This window comes from Saccopteryx leptura, chromosome 1 (genome assembly GCF_036850995.1).
Source record: "Saccopteryx leptura isolate mSacLep1 chromosome 1, mSacLep1_pri_phased_curated, whole genome shotgun sequence".
NCBI classification, from domain to species: domain Eukaryota; kingdom Metazoa; phylum Chordata; class Mammalia; order Chiroptera; family Emballonuridae; genus Saccopteryx; species Saccopteryx leptura.
Window position 1 is genome coordinate 17325857 of NC_089503.1, and position 22292 is coordinate 17348148.

Here is a 22292-nt window from a genome sequence, read left to right on the forward strand (position 1 = left end):
AGGCTGGATCGTCCGCCACGCCTTCTGGGAGGTGGCCTCCACCTTCCTGGGGCAGCACTCAAGCCGGGTGGGCCGGGCTGAGAGTCACAGCATCATCCTACCGGCGGATTGGCCCCGGCGCGGCGCGGCATAGATTCGGACTATTGTGGAGGCGGGGCTGTGACGCGCCTGCTCCCGTCCTGCCGGCCGTTCATTGGTCCAGCTCGGGATGATTCGCCCCACCCCTCAGTGGCAAGGGGGCGGTGAGGCCGACCCGGCGCCCCGCCTTCCCGACCACGGATTGGCTCACGGCAGCGCCCGTCGGTCGCGCTGGCGTCTGGGAAGGAGAGAAAATGGCGTCCGAGCCGAGCAGGACTGAGATTCAGACCCTTTTTAAGCGGCTTCGGGCAGTTCCAACCAACAAGGTGCGTGAGAAGGAGGCGCGTGGGGTCTGCCCCGGCCGAGGGGACTCTCCCGGCTCCCCTGGGGCTCGAGGGAGGGAGAAGGGAAGACCTGGGCTGTTTTCCTGCGTGTCAGTGCCCGGACTCGACTCGGGGCCCCTGATCATTCTCTTATCGCCTCCTCCACGCAGGCCTGCTTCGACTGTGGCGCCAAGAACCCGAGTTGGGCCAGCATCACGTACGGTGTTTTCGTGTGCATCGACTGCTCCGGAGTGCACCGCTCCCTGGGTGTTCATCTCAGCTTCATCAGGTGGGTCTCCCGGCGGCTGCCTTGCTTCTCCCCAGTGGCCGGGTTTCTGTGCTCAGCAGGGCAGATGGCGACTTGGGCCGCCCTTAATTCGGTGTTCGGAACCTTCCGCTGGGATCCGGTGGCCTCGCACAGGAGGGAACCGACTGTGTCGACCCCTTGGCACATAGACAGTTCGTCCCCGCGTTTGGGTCAAAATTCCCTTCTTTCTTGTTGGTCAAACTCGACTCTCCGAGCGGGAGGAAGTTGGCTGCATTGACCTTGTTGCTGATGTATCCGTCGAGTGCGGAGTGAGACCGTGGCCGTCCTTAAGGGGCAAGCCAAATCCAAGCCTAAGTGCCTGAGAATTCGACCTGAAAAATAATTAGTGTCCTTTTGACTACGTGAATGAAGAGCAAAGCTTTCAGGCGCAGGGTAGAGGGGAGGAAACAGGGTGGCGGCTGAGTAAAGCTTCCTGGGCACCTGCTGCAGCCCGAGGCCAAATGACAGGAGCAGGTCTGCCAGGGGAGCAGCTCCTGATTTCTGCTGGTGGTTGACACGCAGCCCTTGCACGCAGGTCCACAGAGTTGGATTCCAACTGGAACTGGTTCCAGCTGAGGTGTATGCAGGTCGGCGGGAATGCCAATGCGGTAAAGCTCCTTCTCACCGTCCTCCCCGCCCTCACTCTTCTGCCTGGGTGCTAACTTTACAAAGACCTCGGAGGACCTCGCAGTTTCTCTGTTCAAAGGGCTCTCTGGGCTATAGAATACTGTTCTCTAAACTTGGAAATTGGTCACTGTCCTCCTCAAAAGGGCTTCAGATTAAAATGAAGCTGGACAAGTGTTTTTGGGGAAAGACCAAGGCAGTTGGGGATGGGCAGAGCGGGTGTGGCATGCTGTCCTCATGTAGGGTTGAGTGAGGGCAGGGCTTCAGTCAGTCTTCTCACAGTATGGGAAGGCCATGTTTTCTGCAAGAATTTCTGAGAACCTCTACCTCTGAAAAACTGCTAGTGTCACTAGGATATATTATTCCATGTAAATAATAAGTGGGCTGTGATGGGGGTTCCTTCTTTTGCACTGGGGAGAATCACCTGTAGCCCTCTCTCCTCTCTTTACGCTCCAGACAGCTTTCTTCCGCCAACACGGATGCACAGCTAGTGATGCCAACACCAAATACAATAGCCGAGCTGCCCGGATGTACCGGGAAAAGATCCGGCAGCTGGGAAGTGCAGCCTTGGCTAGACATGGCACCGATGTAAGTGCCTGCCTGGTTCCTCTGACCGGGGTAGCGCGGTGAGGGAATATTCAGAACCCTGTTTCAGAAGATGTCTTCTGTCTTCTAGCTTTGGATAGACAATACGAGTGGGGCACCCAGTCAGTCCCCGGAGAAGAAGGACTCTGATTTCTTCACGGAACACACTCAAGTGAGTGCCCACAAGGAATGGTTTCCATGGTGGTTCCTGACAGGTGGTTTATTCCCAAGTCCTTCTGTGACCACGGGCATGGATTTCATTCATCTTAGTATGATGTCTCAGACAGGGAATGTCTAGGGCTCACTGTTAGGTAGGCCTAGGTGTTTCCTCCTCCCAGGAGTAGTCATGCACTGTGACCCTCCTTGGGAACGGACCCCTATAAAGTGGGGTGGTAGAGAGGAAGAGAAGCTTCTTGAAGGCTCAGGAGGTGTCAGGAGCCTCAAACAGCTTTTCCTGGATTTTTTCCCTGTGAGGAGGCACTGCGGTGTAGACAATGAAAGGAACCCTCCCCAGCAGCCCACCACTGGGGCGGATGTTACACTCTCAGTTTGTGTTCCAGCACCTTGGGCATTTCAGGGATGTGGCTAAGTCACTTAACCTGTTAAAACCCCACTCTTTACAGTAGGGGTGTGTCTACCTCACAGAGTTTGTTGTGATAATGTGTTTATTGTGAAAAGCTCTTAGACTTGTGTCTCACACATGGTAAGTGTTCAGTAGTTAGTAATTAAATTAGGGGAATAGGCTCTGGCTCTAAGTGAATAGTGGAGGTAGCTGCTAGTTGCCTACTTGTTTCTTCCATAGTGAATAGCAGTTACAGTATTACTTGCTTCTTTTCTCATGAGCTTGGAGTAGGGCCTTGTATCCACAAAGTACTTGTAGGTTCTCGGTGCTCCTTGCCAGCAGGAGTAGCTCATTGAGGCTTCTGTGATCTGGTCTCCTTTTAAGCCCTCTGCCTGGAATGCACCAGCTGCCGACCCAGCAGAGACCCAGCAGCCAGCCCCATCCACAGAGAGCAGTGGATTGGCACGTGAGTTCGGCACCGAGTCCAACCAGGTGCCCTCCTGGCAAAACCTTGGGGCTGGGAATGGGACCACCTGGTCAAGGGAATAGGAATAGGGGGGTCTCCTACATCTCTGGGTGGGCTGGGATTGGTTTTAATCCCTTGGAGGAAATGATGGGCATTCCTTTTGTCTATTGGTGGCCTCAGTTTGCTCAGAAAAGCCAGTGCCCCTACTCTCATCACTTACCTACAGGGGAGGCCACGGGAAGCTTTGAGCCTCACACCTAACTCCCACCATTGCATCCACAGAGCCAGAACATGGCCCCAACATGGACCTGCTTGGCACCTCACCCAAAGCTTCTCTGGGTCAGTATGACAGCTGGCAGGTGTGGGTGACTGGGAAGGGGTAGGCCTCGAGGCTCTTTCCAGATCTGCCGCTGCCTAGTCATGTGGACTGTGCCCCAGGAGACTGAGCATCTTAACTCTAGTGGGACTGGAGCTGGATTCATGGCTGCAACATCACCTGCAAGGACTTGAGAGCCAGGCCCTTTGAACTGGCGATGAACCTGTGTGGGCTGGTGCGAGAGGCCTGGGTCGGCCTCTGGGTTGGGGCTGGTTCTAGCCGGAGTATGGGGAGGCTGGCATGAGACTGGACACCTGACCCTGAGGTCTGAGGCAAGGTTGGCCTTCTGGTCCATTGTATGGGATGTGGGGGACAGCTCTGAGCTGCTCATGGCTAGAGGTGACATCATCCTGTCTTAGCCACTCCCTGGCCTTTCAGCTCTTTTCCACTCTTCTTAGTGTCCTGGTTCAGGGTGAACAGTCTGTTTGCTGACCTCGGTTTGTTTGTTTGACCCTTGGGGACTGGGGCAGGAAGCCAGCAGAATGACTGTCAAACTGACCCCATGAGAAGGCTGGCATGACTTGGTCTAAAACAAGGCTCCTTAGAGGCCTCTGGGAATAACTTTGCCTGTGGGCTTGGGAACTACGTGGAGGCTCTGGGGTGGGTCCTTGTTAGCCACAGTCTGTTTCTCTCCAGAGTCCATGTATCTGTCACCTAAAGGGGCCCTTCCTGCCAGAGGTAACCAAGATCCACTTGGGGAGCCCGGTTTCTTGCACGCCAGCTCCCTGCTTTAGGAACTAAGGTTGATGTTTGGCATCTGCCCCCTGCCTAGCAGTCTTCATACTGGTTCAGGGACTTTGTCTCTGCTGCTTCAGGTCTAGTTCTTGTCTCTGCTGGGAGTAAGTAATCTCCCCTAATCTTGTCTGTCTTTGGCTTGGACTGTCCTGATGCTGTTGGTTGGAACTGGCGGTGGCAGCTTTGCCTTCCCTGCCTGAGGCTGTTCTTTTTAGAAGCTCTTGCCAGGAAACTGCATGGTGTGGACTGAGCTGCTGCCTCTGACCTCCCTTTGTCTCCACTCATGCTTTACCCTCTTTCTCACGCAGAAATGAAAACCTCCCTCATTGGCAAGAAGAAGCCAGCAGCAGCTAAGAAAGGGGTAGGTGGGGAGAGGCCGTATGGTAGAGTGGTTAGGAGCCAGAGTCAGACTGCCTGGGTTCACCCGTTGACCCTACCACTCCCTGGCTGTGACTTAGGCACGGGTACTCAACTTCTCATAACCTCATCTCTGCAGAGCTGTCAAGGTGCTAGCCTCAGAGGGCTCGGGAGGAGCCGGGGATCGTGACCATGGAGTGCTTGGGGCGTGCTGGGCCGGACATGAGCTGCCTGTCAGGCCCTAAGGGTTGCGTGAGCCACCTCAGGCGCAGCTCTAGCAGAGCCCCTGTTCTCCTTCCAGACCGTGCTGACAGGGCTCCTGTTTTGAACCCTGAACTTTAAGAAGGAACCCTTTCCTATGGGTGTGCTAGAGTACCCACGCCTGTAGGGAGTGGAGGACATTGTGGTTGGCAAGGCTCTGATCACATGATCTCCTACCAGCTGGGTGCCAAGAAAGGCCTCGGGGCTCAGAAGGTGAGCAGCCAGAGCTTCAGCGAGATTGAGCGGCAGGCCCAGGTGGCAGAGAAGCTCCGTGAGCAGCAGGCGGCTGATGCCAAGAAGCAGGCGGAGGAGTCCATGTGAGTGTTTGCCTGAGGGGCCCTGGCTCCCATGGGGTTGCGTGGGCAGGTAGGACAGGTCAGGGAGGGTGCTGGCCTCTAACACGTTTGTTCCTTCCAAGGGTTGCCTCCATGCGCCTGGCCTACCAGGAACTCCAGATTGACCGTAAAAAGGAGGAGAAGAAGCTACAGAATCTGGAAGGGAAGAAGCGGGAGCAGGCAGAGAGGTTGGGCATGGGCTTGGTGTCCCGGAGGTGAGGCTCAGTCAGCTCTGGGGTGTGGCAGGGAAATGCCATTGTTCTCCTGGGAACCACTGCAGGTTCTTTCCAGCAGTTTGGGGTTCTAGGCAGTCTTCCTCTGAGGCCGACTAGATGGCTCTGCTTATTGTCTTTTCTTTTTTTTTCCTTACAGAGACAGAGAGAGTCAGAGAGAGGGATAGACAGGAACAGACAGGAATGGAGAGATGAGAAGCATCAATTATTAGTTTTTTGTTGCGACACCTTAGTTGTTCATTGATTGCTTTCTCATATGTGCCTTGACTGCAGGCCTTCAGCAGACCGAATAACCCCTTGCTCGAGCCAGTGACCTTGAGTCCAACCTGGTGCACTTCTGCTCAAACCAGATGAGCCTGTGCTCAAGCTGGCGACCTCGGGGTCTCAAACCTGGGTCCTCCGCATCCCAGTCTGACACTCGATCCACTGTGCCACCGCCCGGTCAGGCTGCTTATTGTCTTAAAGCACCTAACGCAGTGCTTGGCACATAGTAGGTGCTATTTGTTGAATGAAACAGAGGATCAGGTGCTCTTCCAGTAGATCCAAGAGACTGGGGGGTGGTTCTTAATGATAGTGCTGATGTCACTTTAAGTGGGAGGACAGTTCTTTATTTTCAAGACCTCTTTGAGAATCGCAGGGCTTTTAGCATCCCTGATCCCTGCCCACTGAATGCCAGTGGTGCTCTCAGACACAACACCTGGAAAGAACCCCGGACGTTCAGATGCCCTTTGCTTGGACAGTACGCTTCTTATTTCAGAATGTTGTGTTGATGTGGTTTTCTTAAAAACAAGGGCTGCAGACCAGTTCTCTTATGCATTTTGTTTGCTGTACACTAAGAGTTAATGTCTAGAGACTTCAGTAATACTAGATTTTTAATCTCTTAAAAATAGAAATATTTGATACCACTGGGGCCAGCATCCTGGCTATAGTTAGCTGGTGCTGGGTGGTGGCCGCTCCTCTCGAGGGAGCAAGAGCTCTGCCATTGGCCTTGTATACTTAACATGAAAGGCCGGTGTAGAAGGTATTGTTACCCCTTTTTACAGATGAAAAAATTGAGACACAGCAATTAAGCAACTTGCCTGAAGACCACAAATCTAGTAATTGGCGCAAGTAGGTTTTGAACATAGACCTATTTGATTGGAAATTCAGTATATTTGGCCATCATTCTCTACTTTCCTGTAAGAAGATAGGTTAGGTATTTCTCCTTAATCGGGCAGAACAGTGCTAGAAGGGTTTCATTATTCCCTTAGTCCAGGGGTCTCAAACTCTGGCCCGTGGGCCGCATGCGGCCCGCCCACCAATTTTGTGCGGCCCGCAGACTAATCCACGAAGTTTGATTAGTCTGTGGGCCGCACAAAATTGGTGGGCGGGCCGCGAGTTTGAGACCCCTGCTTAGTCTGTGTGCTGCCAGTGTAGCTCACAGCTAATCAGGGAAACATTTTAATCCCTAAAGAACTTCAGGTCTCTGCTGCTTGCCTGTTTTGGTCACAGGAATTACTGGGTATGAACAGTTTTTCAGTTGTTTTTTTTTTCCCTTTTTTTCGTGCAAGAGAATCTTAAAGCCCTGTTGCAAGATATTCGCTTCTTGGGGTTCTGCCAGCTAAAAGCTGTAGATATTTTTTTAATGAATTTATTTTAATGTAATCAATCCCTAAAATACCTGTGTGGAGCAGGACACAGGAGCAAAGTGAGGTATCAAGAGTGGGTACTGCCTGCCTGCCTCAGTGGCTCCTCTCAGGTCTAGTGCACAGGGCCAGGCCCTGTGCTTTGAAGTGCTTCCCTCTTAAAAACACAGGTGGGCCTGATTGGGCGGTGGCATAGGGATAGAGTGTCAGTCTGGGATGCTGAGGACCCAGGTTGGAAACCCCAAGGTGACCAACTTGAGCCCAAAGGTTGCTGGCTTGAGCAAGGAGTCACCAGCTCAGCTGGAGCCCCCTGGTCAAGGCACTTTTGAGAAAGTAATCAAAGAATAACTAAGGTGCCGCAACTATGAGTTGATGCTTCTTGTCTCTCTCCCTTCCTGTTTCTCTCTTTCTCTAAAAAACAAACAAAACAAAAAACCCAGATGGGATCATTAAGAACTCATTCTTTGATGCCATTAGACTAATTTCCCTAGTTCTGGGTCATTTTTCTTTTCCTTTTTGTGTGTATGTATTCATCTTGGTGAAGGAGGTGGCTCATAGTACAGCAAGTCTGTTAGCATTAGCGCTTGGTGCCTGTTACTAAAATTGTAACAGGCAAATGGTCGTGTGTCAAGGAAAGTAATCTGAGAAAGCAAAGCAAATGTGTAGACAGTTGAGGCGTCTCCAGTTCAGCACAGTTCTGAGCACTCCCTGCTGGGTCTGGCCCAGGCCTGTGCACAGGTTGAGGGGAGGGCTGTGGGCAGTACCCAGGGAAGGAGAGCCCAGCTGTATGCCAGCAGCTGGGCACCTTCTTGGGCAGTGACACTGGTGCTCCCTACTGCTCTGATGCCCGCTCTGCTTTCTCCACAGCTCCGTCTCGCACTCGGTGCTGTCTGAGATGCAGGTGATCGAGCAGGAGGCCCCGGCAAGTGCTAAATCCTCCCGCTCGCAGCTGGACTTGTTTGACGATGTTGGTACTTTCGCCTCTGGACCCCCAAAGTAAGGCTGTTGTTGGGTGAAGATTTGACAGTCGTGTCCCTCATCACGCTTTTCTGAACCCCTCTATTGTCTCCCTAGGTACAAGGACAACCCCTTTTCCTTGGGGGAAAGTTTTGGTTCCCGCTGGGATGCAGATGCCACCTGGGGTATGGACAGAATGGAGGAGAAGGAGCCGGAAGTGACCATCTCAAGCATCCGGCCTATTTCAGAAAGGTGGAGTGGTCTCGGGCATACTGTCTAGTAGAACTTTCTATGATGGAAGGGTTCTGTATCTGCACTGTTCTGTCTGGTAGCCACTAGGTATGTGGCTACTAAGCCCTTAAAATGGGGTTAGTGCAGCCTGGCCTGTGTTGGCGCAGTGGATAAGGGTGTTGACCTGGAATGCTGAGGTTGCGGTTTAAGACCCTGGGCTTGCCCGGTCAAGGCACATACAAGAAGCAAGGTGATGCTTCTCGTTCCCCCCTCCACCCTATCCATATTCTCTCTCTCTCTCTCTCCCATCAGTAAATAAAATCTTTTTTAAAAATGTGGTTAGGCTCTTGGTTCCTGGGATGATTAGCATGAGAGAGCAGAGGGAGCAGAGCAGAGAGCAGAAAGAGGCCATGTGGCCAGGAGAAGCAGCCAAGATGGCGGAGTATTGAGTGAGAGGCCAGTTTGTATAGAGTTTGTGTAGAGAGAAGGAAGGAGATGGGGAACAGAGGTGAATAAGTCTGGTGAGCTAGAAACCTTTGATTCTAGGAAACTCGGATAAGTCAGTAGCTTTGTGAGCACTGAATGTGAGTGGGTTTTGGAGCCCAGTGTGTGTTTTTACTTGCCCGCCGGGTGCAAGCTAGGATTAAAGATGACAGCCCATCAAAAAAAAAAAAAAAAATGTGGTTAGCACAACTGAGGAACTGTATTTCAAATTTCATTTAAATAAATGTAAATAGTGACGTGGCTAGCGCTGGTTGACCAGCACTGCAAAAATGGGCGGTTTTTATAAAAAGGTTTGCCATCACTGGGCTAGTGGCTACCGTAGCAGACAGTGCAGGGGTTGGTCTTTGGTCTGAGCTGTGCTTACCATCTTTTGTCCAAGGTCCGTTTCCCTGGCAGGAGGGGTTTGATTTTATGCTGCAGTCCTGACCTCCTGAGGGTTATGTATCTCTGGCCCCACCTTATTTTTTAAAAACTTATACCATCTTGCCTGACCAGGTGGTGGCACAGTGCATTGGACTGGGATGCAGAGAACTCAGGTTTGAAACCCCAAGGTTGCCAGTTTGAGCGCAGGCCCACCTGGCTTGAGCACAGGGTCGCTGGTTTGAGCATAGGATCATCGACATGATTCCATGGTTGCTGGCTTGAGCCCAAGGTCGCTGGCTTGAGCCCAAGGTCACTTGCTCTGCTGTAGCCCCCCAGTCCAGGCACATATGAGAAAGCAATCAATGTACAACAAAGGAGTCACAAGGAAGAATTGATGCATCTCATATCTCTCTCTTCCTGCTTGTCTGTCCCTCTCTTTGTCTCTCTTTCTCTGTCTTTGTCTCACTAAAAAAAAATTTATTCTGTCTTAACAAGGGCAATATGTTTACCTGATAAATTATTTTAAAATCATCCATTTGTAAAACGGGAACATGAGTAATGATGTTACAGGGCTGCTGGAAGGATTGTGTAATGAAACTTGAAAACACCTCCGCAGTCTCTGTGCATGTCAGTGCTGAGTAAGAGTGACTGTACGATTCACCCACACTGATGCTCTTGAGAGTAAAAGGGGGTCTGTTAATAATTATGCCAGGAGAGTAGGTGTAAACCCAGGCAAACCAAGACATGGTCGGTTGGTCACCCAAGCGTTATGCCAGTGGTAACCAGGGGTAGAGAAGCAGTAGTGACATTAGGACATCTAGACCTTGGTGGAGCTCTAGTGGTTGGGGCAGAAGCCAGGCCCCCACATTTCTATGCTGCCTAGTGGAGGTAACATGAGCTCTCTGTGCCTCGGCCTCAGTGTGGAGAAGGGGAGGGACTCTTGCTGGGACGAGGGCCCCTGGGTCCCAGACCAGTCTGGGAGGGCTTTGAAAAGCACCCCCAGATTTGCCTCTGACAGTGAAGGGAAGGGTCAGAGATGTGTCGCACCCACCCCCAGAGTCACAAACCGGAGGGAAGTGGAGAGCCGGAGCTCAGGCCTCGAGTCCAGTGAAGCACGTCAGAAGTTTGCAGGAGCCAAAGCCATCTCGTCGGACATGTTCTTTGGGCGGGAGGTGGATACTGAGGTGAGTCGAGTTGTCCACCCTGAGACTGGGAGCAGCAGGGAGTCGCGGGACCTTCTCTGCCACTAGTTGGGCTGTAGCACTGGGGTTGCTGCCCTGAGTTCTTGGGACATTGGCCAAAAGACCCCTGGGCCTTGCCTTTTCTTCCCCACAGTATGAAGCCAGGTCACGGCTACAGCAGCTCTCAGGCAGTAGTGCCATCAGCTCTTCAGACCTTTTTGGGGACGTGGATGGAGCGCATGGAGCAGGTAGGGCCCAGAGGTGTGGCGGGTCTCAGGTGAGGCCTGTGAGCAGTTGGAGGGCCCAGTGGACGGGGCAGGGCTTCCCGCAGCCTCTGGTCACCTCTTTCCTTGCTTTTCCAGGTAGCGTATCTCTGGGCAATGTGCTCCCCACAGCTGACATTGCCCAGTTTAAGCAGGGAGTCAAGTCTGTGGCCGGGAAGATGGCTGTGCTGGCCAATGGTGTGATGAATTCTTTGCAGGTGAGGCTGGGGCGACTTGACCTGGGGGGGGCGCAGAGGAATGCTTGGAGGTCTGCCTTCACCTCTTCCTGACACTGCCACTGGGAGCCTCTCGGCCAGAGAGAGCATTTTCGTACCAGGGCGGGTCTCTCCCTATGAGGACATCATGTCTGCACTGGTTTTCCCCCAGTCTTGTCACCTCTGCTGCTCTCCCAGCGTCTGTGAGGTTGGGTAGGGCTTTCCCCTTGAGGTCTGGCCAGGACCCTTTCCCAATTCACAACAAAACATGAAACAGTCTGTGCTATGGGGAGATTGGTGCCCCCGCCTGCCAGTCCCAGTCCTGCCTGGGGGGGTGGGGATGTCGGGGAAGGGTGCGCATGCTCGGGACCTGCTGCGGGTTGGAGATGCTGACTGTCTTCTTCCCCCATTTCCAGGATCGCTACGGTTCCTACTGATCCAGGCTCTGTGGCTCAGGCATATGGTGGTGACAGCAGCAAAACCCCATGATTACCAGGCCAGGGCTGCTTGCCTTGTGGAAGCTGGGGAGGAATTGTTACTTACACGTGTGGTGTGAGAGTGGGGTGGCCTCTGAGGATCTGGTGAGGGCACGGGCGGTACCAGCGCTTGACCTCCGCCTGTTGATCGAGCCCTTTGTTCCTCACCCTCCCACCCTCCCCCGTGGGCTAGATTCCGTCCCTCCAGTCCCGCTCCCGAGCTGCTGCTCCCTGTCCTGCCACACCGGGATGAGGGAGGGCTTCTCCTCAGGGTGGCTTCTTCTGGGCCTGGCTGTCCCGAGCAGGGAGTGTGAAAGGGTGAGGCTTTTTTTGCTGGCGTTTGGCCCGTCCTCTGGAACCAGCAGGGAGGTCTTGGAGGAGTTCTGCTGTGGGCCAGCCGTCAGAGGCGGCTCTGGACTTGCTACTGCTTCTGCTCCAGTGGCCTCTTCCGGGCCCCAGGAGAGGGCAGAGGAGGGGAAGGACCTTCATCTGGGTCTCACTAAGGGCTAGAAACTTTCCCTGCTACCTAAAGGTTTCATTTGGGATCAGACTGGAGGCCTGAGTGATATGTCTTACCACCCATTTTTATAGTGGTCACTTGGAGGTTACTTTTTCTCCTGGATGTCTCAGGGTCCTTACCATCCATGTGGACCACAGGACCCTCTGTCCACTCCTGAGACTGTCCTTTCCCCCCTGCTTGGTGGCCATGATGAGCCTCATCTGCCCTATGGTGTCCTGCTGTGGATTCCGTGACAGTGCTGGCTAAGGCAGCAGAGGATACAAGGGTAGAAGCAGGCTCCTGGGACTCGGCCTTCTTCCTTTGTCATCCTGGGCGAGGGGGTCTGGACAGCACCCCGCCAGTAAGAGCTTGAGGTGTCTACAGAGCTGCAGGCCCCGCCACTGGGCCACGCACTGTCGTCGGTGCCATCTTCCCCTGCCCTGCTGGCAGTCTGGGTCCACCCACCCGCTGTGGATTGAGGGTCGGGCTCCCAAACAACACAGACCACTCTTCCCACCACCCCCTCCCCCAAAGGGACTTGACTTTCTTTCTGGACTGTTTGTATTGAAACATAGTGGTGTCAAATAAAGCCCTGATGGAGCCCCGGGCCCATGCTGGTCGGAGTGAAGTGTTCTGGGTCCCACCTCCCTGCCCAGTGCCTTAGTCTCTGGGCTCCCACCGACACCGGTAGGGTGTTGGTGCCGAAGCTGAGGGCATGTGCTCCAGGGCCTCCAGCTTGTCTCTTCTCTGAAAGCCAAAGTCCCCTGGCTCCTCGGCCCTGGGCTGCCTCGAGGTCCAGTGCAGCCTCCACCTCACCACCCTGTTGCACGCGGAGGAAAGAGCTGGTATTAGTTGGTCCTCTTAACACCCTCTGAGCCATGTGGCTGTGGGCAGGTGAGCAGGCTCAGCAGCCTGTACCTCATCCCAGCAGTAGGCTTGACGGGGGTTTCTCAGTGGAGTTTAACAAAAGACACAGATCTTAGTGGAATCAATCCTTTTAAATCCAGGAAGAAAGGATGTGTGTGTGTCTGTATGAACCTCATGGTTTGGCAGCCCTTCCCCTATAGGGGTTCTTGGAACATCTGTACTACCTTAGGGTTCCTTGAGGTGTAGCTCCAAACCACTGATCTGAAAGAGGGGTGTTAGGATGGGTGGAGGGCATCCCCACTAAGCCAGTGACTTCTACAGCATGGCTCTGGGACTCCCAGCTTTGGAATGGTCTGCAACGTCCATAATCCAGATCCTGTGCCCCATCCCAACCTGGAGTTGAGTGAGTTGCACTGGAAACAAACCCCACGTGATTCTGAGGCACACCAGGATTTTCCCACCTGCTTTTAGCGGGAGGCTGGACGCGATTGTGGGCCTGGCACTGCAGGGCTCTGCGGGCCAGTTCCTGTAACTCCAGGGGTCTGGTCTGGGTAGGGGTGAGCCCAGGAAAATGTGCCCGGTGGCGGTGACCATTGGCTTTGCTTCAGAGGAGGCCTCCTGCTCTGCTTGGCTCCCTGGGTGGGTTTCTGGAGGACCCCTGCCCAGTTCAAGGATGTCAAAGCCCACTTGTCCTTGCCTTCCTTCAGTCTTGGCTGGAAGCACATACTCTGCAGTCCTGTGTTCACAGCTGCATCCCCGCTGCCCTAACCCCAAGCAGGTGCTGGGCAAATGTTTAATGAAGCTGGCTAGAAGGCTCTGCAGTGCTGACCCTTTGTGGCCAGGGTCTTGAACATTACAGGAACCTGGCCTTAACCCCTCTGAGCTTGTTTCCTGAAGGCCATTCCAGCTGTGAGTACCTCTGCTTTGAAAGGCCGCTATGTGCAAGACATAAACCCCTCTCTGCTCATTATCTGAGGCAGCTCTCCAGGCTGAGGGGTCTTCTGGCCCCTATCTCCCAGAAAAGCTGGGACTTGGCACCAAAAATCCAAATTCACCCCATCCCTTCACCCCCTCAGTCTAGTGGGTTTATATTCACCACTTAGCAGACACAAGGGACTTTATTCATTTCACATTTAACTAATAGACACAGGAGCTTTTGAAAGTGAAATGGTCTTGCCCACCCTTCATCCCATCGTGGCTAGTGGCTATTTCTCCGGCAGAATGCTGCTGTCATGTCCTCCCATACCTGCATCACTGGCATCACCCCTGAGCATGCAAGGCCCTGCATAGCTATTCATGGACAGCCCCTTCCTGGAGTTGCTATGAGATAGATGAACCTTATTTGGGGACTCTCAGAAAAAGGTGAACGCCAATTCCCTTCTTGGTGGCCTCGGTTCAGTCTGCTGTCAGCACAGGACCGACTAAAGCGCAAGGGCTAACAGAGGAGGCTAACTTTGGATTCACTGCTTGGGGTGGTTGGTGCCAGAACCTGTTATAGGTCCTGAGTAGGGCTGCCATCTGGCCTTTTCGCCAGCAGAGGGCAGCATGGCACGGCGGGAGAGGAGTTGGGCAAGAGCATGACACGGTGCTGTAGGCAAGACCCTGCGGACTCCTCAAGTCTCAGACTCGTCTGTCTCTTCAGTGGAGCCATCGCTCTCTGCATCCACTTTGCGAACGTGATGGAGGGGCCTCCAGGAAAAGCCGGCCCGGTGAGGAGTCCGGGAAGGCAGGCCGCTGGCCTCTGGACTGGCAGTGGCTGAGTTGACCAGTTCTGGGATCTGGGCCAGCCTGGAGGAGGAGAGAAGCCCCGAGGGCAGCACGGGGCCTCTAGTCCAGAGACCAGGACCTCCACACTTCCTCTTGCATCTGGATGAAACCACAGGCTGTGTTCCCAGGGGACTCAAAGAGAGGGTATCTCAGGCCTCTGCTGGCCCTGAGGCTCGTCCCTCCCTGTTGGGGGTGTTCTGGACAAGCAAGCACTGTGACCCCACGAGGGGCACTGCCATGTCTGACTGAGGCTTTTCCCCCACAAGGGGGCAGCATCCTCCCACTTGACACTTACAGTCGCTCCAGCTCCTCATCCATGGCTGGGTCGTGCAGCAGGTCCCCTTTGTCAGGCAGAGCTCCTAGGAGATAATTAGGGGGCACGAAGCTTAATCTGAAAGCCCTTCAACCAGGTTCTGGTCGGGCAGCCCCATGCCCAGCAGTGCCTGTGTGCCTTTCCCCTTCCTATCTGCTCGGGCTGATGTAAAAGACACGGGGAAGAGCTTGGAAGAGGTTTCAGAGGCCTGCTGTCAGGACAGAGCCTTGGGTACTGCTGGGTAAAGGTAATGTGTGTAACATTTAATATCCCCGCTGCCAGCCCTCCCCCCCCCCCCCCGACTTGGGGCAGAGACCTCAGCTGAGGAGACATCCCCAAACCTCAGGGTCACTGCACATGCCCAGTGATCCTCTTTCAAGGCTGATGGTAGTGAGCTGGTGTGGTGGTTTAGTCCTTCCTTGAGGCCCCCAGCATTGGGCCAAACAGGAGCCAGAGACCCACGATAGGGCCCAGACTAACCATGAAGACCAGAAATCATCTAGACTTGTGCCCTAAATCAGGGTGACTCCACTTCAAAGACAATGGTCAAAAAATGCCTTAGCTCCTCCAGGGAAGGTCCCGAGGTGAGATGGGAAGACTGGGTCCGGCGCAGACCGAACGCTCTGGCATGGCCAGAAGCCACCAGACAGAGAGCGGTCCCAGCTCCGCTCTGTCACACAGCTCCTTCAGCTGGTTCCCTCAGCTATAAGCTAAGGAATCAATTCCTGGATAGTGGAGGAAGCTGAGAGGAGACAGTCTTGGGTGCTCCCTGGAGCTGTTAACAGTGGGAGGGGAGGTGGAGTGGAAGTTGCAGACTGGAAGCTCACCAGCTAATTGTTGAGGGAAAGAGCTCACTGGTGGTCAGAACCTAGACCTGGCAATCAACCATGCTGGTCTCCAGAAAGCCTCAATCTTAAAATTACCCACCTGGCTCTAGTTCAATTCCTGACTTTCCCAAAACCTTTTCAAATGATGCCTCCTGGTCCCTTTTGCTCTAAGTTAGTGGTTTTTAAACTGTGTCCCATGGAACCCTCTCACTTCGTGGTGGTGGCGGGGTGCCCTGACGACTAAGGGGCCGGCTGCAGCCAGGGGCACTGGGTCTCTGTTCACACCGGAGACGCAGGCGAGGGCAGACACCAGCCGCTCTTCCCGCCTCCCACTCCACCCAGCATGAGTGCTCCGTCAGAGCGGTTGACTGTCCTCCCTACAAGCCCTAGAAATAGTGAGGGCATGCGGTCAGTGCAGGCTGCGACCCCTCCTTGCCAGGGGCTGTGACTGGTGGACAGGAGGGAGGCGGCCAGTTACCGAGGGGGTGGGGGAAACCTAAGCACATCCCCAGCCACCACCCTCCTGCTCTTCACTTCTGACGCCTGTCTGCTCCTTTCTGCTCTGCCCGCCGGTGACCTTGGCTACCAACCTCACTTGGTTGAGGGTTCCCCAGACCGGCGCATGCCCCAAGCACTGACTCAGAACAAGTGGGCTGCCAGACGGCCTCCTGGCTGCGTGGGCCCTCAGTCAGTCCCGCCGGGGTGTGGGCTCCTGTGTACCCCAGAGCACTCGGGCAGGCTCGCTATCATGTGAGATCTAAAGCTTCTAGCCTAGTGTTGGCCTACCGTGGCTGACACTTAACAAATGTTCAAGTTCCTTCTCTTGAGCCCGTTCCCTCAGCGGCAGAAGGAAGGGGAATACGGTGAGTCTCTACTTTGAGACTCAGAGAGCTGGGATCCCTAGCACACCTGGTACCTCGAGGAGAGAGACAAATAAGAACCCCCCCAAGCTCTGCTGGATGGTGACCTGGCGGCTGTTCCCCTAGGAGAGCAGTGGGTGTAGGAGGGGGCTTGGGGGAGCACATGGAGAAAGCCAACCAGTGGGACGAAAGTGGACAGAGAAAACCTGGCCAGTGCAGGCCTCCCCCCATGGTTTGCTCCCTTTCAGATGAATCAGACTCTCTTCCCGCTGGGAAAAAGGCCTCCCCAGACACATCTCTGCCCTGTTGACACAGGGGCCTCAGGTCCGTTTGGGATATTATCTCCAGAAGCCCTGAGTCCTATGTCCAGAGCCCTGTGTCTGCCAGGCTGCTCTCCCGAACGGAACTGGGGTTCTGTGGGGAGGGGCTGGCACCCTCTGCCGTGCAGGGGCTTCGTGTTGGGGCAGGGCCGCGGGCGGGGAAGGCTGCCCCTCACCATGGGGGTGTGAGCCCTAAGAAGGCAGAGCCTTGAGCTGTGCGCATCTGGTTCCTTGGGCCTCAGAGTCTGGCCCTGAGACGTGAAGGCGGAGACGGTGATGCCCCCTCCTCTGGGGCCAGTCTGCCGATAGAGGCCAGCCCTGCAGGCTTCGTGGTGCGTGGCTGGGAAAGGCTGGCCACAGCCAGCTCTGGCTTACCTAGGGCTTGGCTGATTCCATGATGCTTTGAGAGAGCCACAAGGAACCCATAGAAGGTGAGTCTCTGAACGTTGCTCAGGATCTCTTTGACAAGGGCTGGGGGTGGGCAGCTAGAAGAGACCACAGGCCAGATTCAAACATGCGCGAGTCTGAGTGTCACCCTTTCACCCACACCTTCAGGCTTAGGAGGGTGCCCCAAGCCAAGATGAAGGGACGACTGCCCTGGGCGCCCTATCCTGGGGAGCATGGAAGATGTCCAGGAGCAAGAAGCACGCTTGCACTGTGAACATAAAGGCCTGGCATGTCCACCGACGGGTGCTTTCACTAGGGGGAGTGGGAGGGAGGGCAGAGGGATATGGCACAGGTAACAGCCTCTTCTGGACAGAAACCAAGAGGCTGCTCTGCTCTACGTGGACTGTGTGCACGCAGGACGCTTACCCTCCCTTTCTGCTGAGTGACATCTTTGTGCAGTGGATGTTTTTCCTTCTCTCCAAAATGTCAAGGCCAGCCGATCTCCGGGGAAGGAGAAGGTGGCAAGCTGGTCCCCCACAACAGTCTTACCCAAGTGAAAGTCCTCCCTAAGTGAGCGGGCTGGGAAGCCTTTCAGTCACAGCCTGGTCTGGGGCAGTTGGCGCTGTTCGAATTGATACTATGGCCCTAGAAGCCCTGGACCAATCAGAACAGCCTGCTAGACACCTGTTCCAGGGCCAGCAGCCTCCAGTCCCGGGGACCAAGGTGGGGTCTCCGGCCCCGTTTCTCACCTGTACTTGTGCCGGTCCCACAGGTTCTCCAGGCACTGAGAGAACAGCGACGCCTCGACCCCCTCCAGCACGCTGGTCTCCCCCACGGCAGGCCGCTGGCGGTGCTGCCCGCTGGACGACGTCGGCACAATCACCGTATTGGGGTTCTTGCCCGACAGCAGGTCCTGGTAGATGGCAGCCACACTCTCCAGGAATTCTGAGTAGATGGATAGAGGGGGCACAGGTCAGGCAGAGAGGACATACTTCATCCCTTCACTGTGTCCTCCCTTCTGGTAGCTCAGTCCCAGTTCAGCATCGGTGCTCAGGGCATGGTGTCCTGGGAGCTGGGCCCTTAACCTGGGTGATCACCACACTCATGAGGGATGACACGAACACGTGTTTCAGCTCTTCTGGGCAGCTGTTCCTAGACCAGGTGAGGCCCCGTTACATACTCTCACAGCACCCTGTGGCGTTGTCCGGCGGAGCTTTCTGAGTGACCGTTGGTGTATGCTGTCTCATTGCTGGCACGCAAGATCTTCGGACAAAGGCGGGCACCATGCCTTGTCAACCTCCCTGCCCCCACACCTGGCACCGGGCCTGGCACATAGTAAATGGCTCTGCACACTTTTTAAAAAAAAAGTGAAGGTGTGCACGCCCCCAGTGCGAGCCCCATTTTCAAAGGCCACCTGCTTCTGTGACTCAAGAATACATACTGGGACACCAGTGTGGAACGGAAAGCCTGCAAGCTGGGAATTTATTAACTGCTTGAAATTGTTTTTGAAGTTCAGTAGTGAGGCCATGGTTGGTAAGCCGACTTCGGCCCGACTCACCGCCGACTGACGCCCGCGGCTGTGCGGCCGTGGTGCTCGGCCTGGTGCTGCTGCAGGAGCAGCCCGGCCAGGCGGCGGGGAATAGGTCTCCCGACACAGCTGCTCCTCCTCCAGGGCCCAAGAACTTTAGAGAAACGGGAAGTGAGTGCCTGGAGCTGCTAAGAGCAGGTGGTCAGACCCTGGGTTCCAGACCCTGCCTGCCGGGCCCTTGGGCTGCCATCAGGAAAACAGAATGTGACGCCTGAGTGAGGCCAGGGCCAGCTGGGGCCACCAGCTGGCAGGAAGGCCGTGTCCAGCTCCAAGGACAGCCTTGTTTACTGGAAGAGCTCGTTTTAAACCAGTTTGTTTATGGACAGTCAGCAACTTCTAAACCTAGCATTCCACTTGATGTTCTGCTGTGTTTATATATATATATTTTGTGTGTGTGTTTATATTTATTCGTCTATTTTTATTCCACCTGATTCCAGAAAGGAGTCAGGGGCACTGTTGTGTCCTGGGGAGCCGGGACTGGAGTGTGTTTATTTCCCGCTGTGTAGGCGGGATGTGTGTCGCCACGAGTCAGGGCAGAGACCCTAGGCAGTGACCAGGCAGCCTGCCGAGCGCTGGCTCGGGTGCGAGCGCTCTGTGCCCGTCTGGCTTCCACCACTTACCAGCTCGGCGACGCTGGCTCCTTATCGCTGTACGCTTGGCTCTTGACCTATCTCTTAGAGCTGGCACATAGTGTGTTTCTGATAAATAGTGGATTTATCAGATGTTGTTACAGTGGTGTGTACTGTTGTTATTGTCATCAATTAAACTGATTTGCTGCATTGCTGACTGTGGCTTTCTATGTCTTCAGGACGCTGAGTTAGTCAGCACGTGGGATCTCGTGACCACCAGCGACGAAAGCTAGACCTGTAGTGACCTGCTGTGAAGCACACCACGGAAGGAAGTGGGGAAAGCAGTGCGCCAGGCACATGATGGTGTGGGCAGGGGAGCGAGGGGTGGGGAGGGAGATGTGGTCAGATGGGGGGTTCTGGGGGGCTCTCACCTGAGTAGTAAAACTGGATCTGGAAGGCCAAGAGGAAATCTGAGAAAGACATCAAGCAGTCCACGGCATCATCCATGAGCACAATCCTGAGGGGAAAGAGAGTGTGAACTCTGTGTGTGTGTGTGTGTGTGTGTGTGTGTGAGAGAGAGAGAGAGAGAGAGAGAGAGAGAGAGAGAGAGCATTCCTGGGCTCTAGTCTCCCTTGGGGGCAGCAGGACATTGGGAGGCTTCCCAAAACAAGCTCCTCCCAGTCACCTCACTTTTCCCTCGTCATTTGGGCTCTGCCACCAGACTGAGTGAGCACACTAGCAGGGGCAAGCTCCCAGTTCAGTCTCTGCGGCACCAGCCAGGGGACGGGGCATGAGGAGGGAGGAGAGGGGCTGGGCAGCGAGGAGAGTGAGTGATTGTGATGCAGCCAAGATTCCTTTTCATATACTTAAGCAGTAAACCCTTTCATCCTGCAGTGAGGACCATTTAGTTCAGAATAAATACAGCTGATCAGAAAAGACAAAAAGAACAGCCAAAAGGTTTAAAGGGGGCTTGACAAGAGGTGCTGAGATTTAATAAGCTACCACAGGCCAGGAGGGTCAGAGGCACCTCCGCCCCGGGACACGATGGCGGACAAGGGAAGAGGGCCCAGGGCTACTGGGGACTGTGCTTGAGAGGGTCAAAGAACACAGCCTGCCGCACGACATGGTGGCCACTGCTCCTGTTTGCTGTCCCTTCTCACAAGGCGAGTACCTCCTGGCTTTCCCTCTATCTAGTTCCTCCCACTGCACACTCCGCTCACAGGAGAAAACCACGTGACACTCGGGGGCTCAGACCACGGCCATATTCGTACTTGCCCAGGGCCTCATCAGAGAGAGGACAGGAAGGGAAGGGAAGGAAACGGGTGCTTGCTGGGCTCCACCATGTGCCAGGCAGGGTGCCAAGCTCATCACTGAGAAGGAACTGGGACTCCAGTCTGTTCCTGCCTGGGCCCGGCTGGCTTTATCTTTACATTAAAAATTGTTTTATTTTGCTCTCTTGCATTTTTCTAAATCTCGCTCCATCTCCCAGTGTCAGAGGGTCCCTCAAACTGGCCACGGCATCAGCTCCAGAGAAAGCCAGCATGGCACACCTGTGTGGAAGGGGCTTTAGAGAGAATGTAATGTGAGCGCTACCCCTGGGATTGTGCAAGGCCCTGGTTTCTGATCGCCCCGAAGAGTGAAAATGGTTCCCTCATCTCGTCATCACTCGTAGCAATGATAAAAGAGAAACAGTATACCAGTTACTGAGTACCTACTTCACGGCAGGCACCGTACCAGCTATTTAACCTACTCCATACAATTAATTTTATCCCACAACAGTGAGGTAGGTCTTGTCACCATTTCCACTTTACAGGTGAATAGACTCAGCCTCAAGGAAGTTAACTGGCTTAGGCCACACAGCTGGTGAGTTTGCTCCACGCCACAGGCCACAGACTTCCCATTAGGTCACACTGCCTCTTTTAAGATAGAGTATAAACACTAACCATTGCTTCTTAGTTTCTGTGGCTAATTTATCTTTTTTATTTTCATCTACATCTGAAGGCCTGTTTCCCATGTATCTCTTAGGGAAGAAAAAACTGTCCCAACTACCAGGGTTGAACATTAAAATTCTAGCTAGAAAAAATTCAAGGGTAAAGGGTGGGAAGAAGCAATGCTGCTGAGGACCCACAGGAGGGCGCCCTGGTCCCTCCATCAGTGGTTCTTGAAACCAAGTAGTGTTGAGCCAAAGGCGAGCAGTCACCCTTTTTCCCATAACCTGTGACAACCCAGGCAAGCAAAAAGAAACAGAGGGCACAAAACCCAGATTCATGAATGGGAAGGGGCAGGCGAGAGAGGCAGAGAAGGGGCAGGTAGGGTGGACTGGGGTTAGCAAAACGTCCAAACTCCAGGGGAAGAATGAGCGCCCCCAGAGTGCCTGGGGAGGAAAAGGCACCAGCATCTCTAAGATTTTCCACTCCAGGCTCAGCAGAGAAGCAAATGTCCCCAGAGGAGAGAAGCCAGTGACCTTTCCTTCCTCCTTTACTCCCAGGACAGCTAAGAACCCAAATGGCCTGAAGTTAATTACTACGGAAGAGCGCCAGGCTGAGAACATCCCCAGGCAGGAAACCACAAGGAGAGCCACGGCCTTTGAAGATGTTACTTGGCTTCTCTTGTTTATCATCAACCTGGACCCAGTGCGCCATTTACTGTTTCCTACTTCACCTATTGGTTCATTTATTTATATTGCAATATAATTCAAATGCCATAAAATTCACCCTTTAAAAGTATACATTGTTTTTTAGTAGAGTCACAAAGTTGTCCAACCATCCCCACCGTCTAATTCCAGAAGTTGTAATTCTGCTAACCAGCGTGCTCCCCAGCCCAGCCCAGCCCCCCCAGGGCTTCGAAGACAATGGCCATAAGCATCTTTCTCTCGGCCACAGAGAGGACAAGAAGCTGCAAGCAGGGCCCGCCCTTGCAGCCTCAGGACCGGCCTGCAGCTCTCTGTCAGGGCCTTCCTGACTCTTCTAAGAGGGCAGCAGGGTGAAGAGCTGGCAGAGGGCAAGAGGCCGGCGGGGCAAGGGCGGCGGCCGTGTAGGGCGGGGTGGCTGTGGGTCTCTGGTCTCGACCCCTGCTCCTGGTGGGCTGGAACCTGCAGTGGTCATCAGGTGGGACCAGCATGCTGGCTGGGGGAGGGTGACAGTGGGATGGACATGTGGCTGGTTCCCAGCAGCATGTGTGAAAAGGATTGAGGGGTTTTCTTGGTTGCAAGCAGGGACACTGGCTGCCAGGAAAACCA

The 22292-nt window shown here is 54.4% G+C and overlaps 2 protein-coding genes and 1 long non-coding RNA gene across 8 annotated transcripts in view; 1 reads left to right on the forward strand and 2 right to left on the reverse strand.

Moving 5' to 3' along the window:
- Nucleotides 1-252: 252 nt before the first annotated feature.
- ARFGAP2 (ADP ribosylation factor GTPase activating protein 2) lies at nt 253-12164 on the forward strand. 2 transcript variants are annotated; one of them, XM_066361821.1, is made up of 17 exons: nt 253-404; nt 572-690; nt 1244-1316; nt 1789-1920; nt 2009-2089; nt 2864-2945; nt 3228-3284; nt 3958-3999; nt 4365-4417; nt 4855-4991; nt 5093-5224; nt 7735-7863; nt 7942-8076; nt 9980-10106; nt 10258-10351; nt 10466-10584; nt 10998-12164. In XM_066361821.1, the coding sequence occupies exons 1-17, from the start codon at nt 333-335 to the stop codon at nt 11016-11018; spliced, it is 1605 nt and encodes a 534-aa protein (XP_066217918.1). In that variant the 5' UTR covers nt 253-332; the 3' UTR covers nt 11019-12164. The 2 variants fall into 2 exon arrangements, with proteins under 2 accessions (XP_066217918.1, XP_066217927.1); XM_066361830.1 differs by lacking the exon at nt 3958-3999.
- On the reverse strand, nt 7990-9010 carry LOC136390884 (uncharacterized). The gene is made up of 2 exons (XR_010748787.1): nt 8747-9010; nt 7990-8401 (listed from the first exon to the last, which is right to left on the reverse strand). It is a non-coding gene; the product is annotated as an uncharacterized lncRNA (long non-coding RNA).
- The window catches only part of CSTPP1 (centriolar satellite-associated tubulin polyglutamylase complex regulator 1), a 184405-nt gene continuing 173509 nt past the window's right edge, over nt 11397-22292 (reverse strand). For 4 of the 5 annotated variants that reach the window (XM_066361926.1, XM_066361934.1, XM_066361960.1 and 1 more), the window contains 5 exons: nt 19486-19571; nt 17647-17842; nt 16886-16995; nt 14486-14549; nt 13523-14211 (listed from right to left, as the gene is read on the reverse strand). In XM_066361926.1, coding sequence (XP_066218023.1) covers nt 14037-14211; nt 14486-14549; nt 16886-16995; nt 17647-17842; nt 19486-19571 — 631 coding nt within the window. In that variant the 3' untranslated portion in view covers nt 13523-14036. Of the gene's footprint in view, nt 12377-13522; nt 14212-14485; nt 14550-16885; nt 16996-17646; nt 17843-19485; nt 19572-22292 lie in introns of those variants that run through there. The other variant, XM_066361941.1, reaches the window with a different exon arrangement.

Excerpts from the sequence above, each read along its gene's own strand:
- ARFGAP2 (XM_066361821.1), top strand. The coding sequence starts at position 333 with ATGGCGTCCGAGCCGAGCAGGACTGAGATTCAGACCCTTTTTAAGCGG. Across the intron at positions 1,317-1,788 it reads TCGGCGGGAATGCCAATGCG|ACAGCTTTCTTCCGCCAACA; the intron begins GTAAAGCTCCTT and ends TTTACGCTCCAG. Across the intron at positions 2,090-2,863 it reads TCTTCACGGAACACACTCAA|CCCTCTGCCTGGAATGCACC; the intron begins GTGAGTGCCCAC and ends TCTCCTTTTAAG.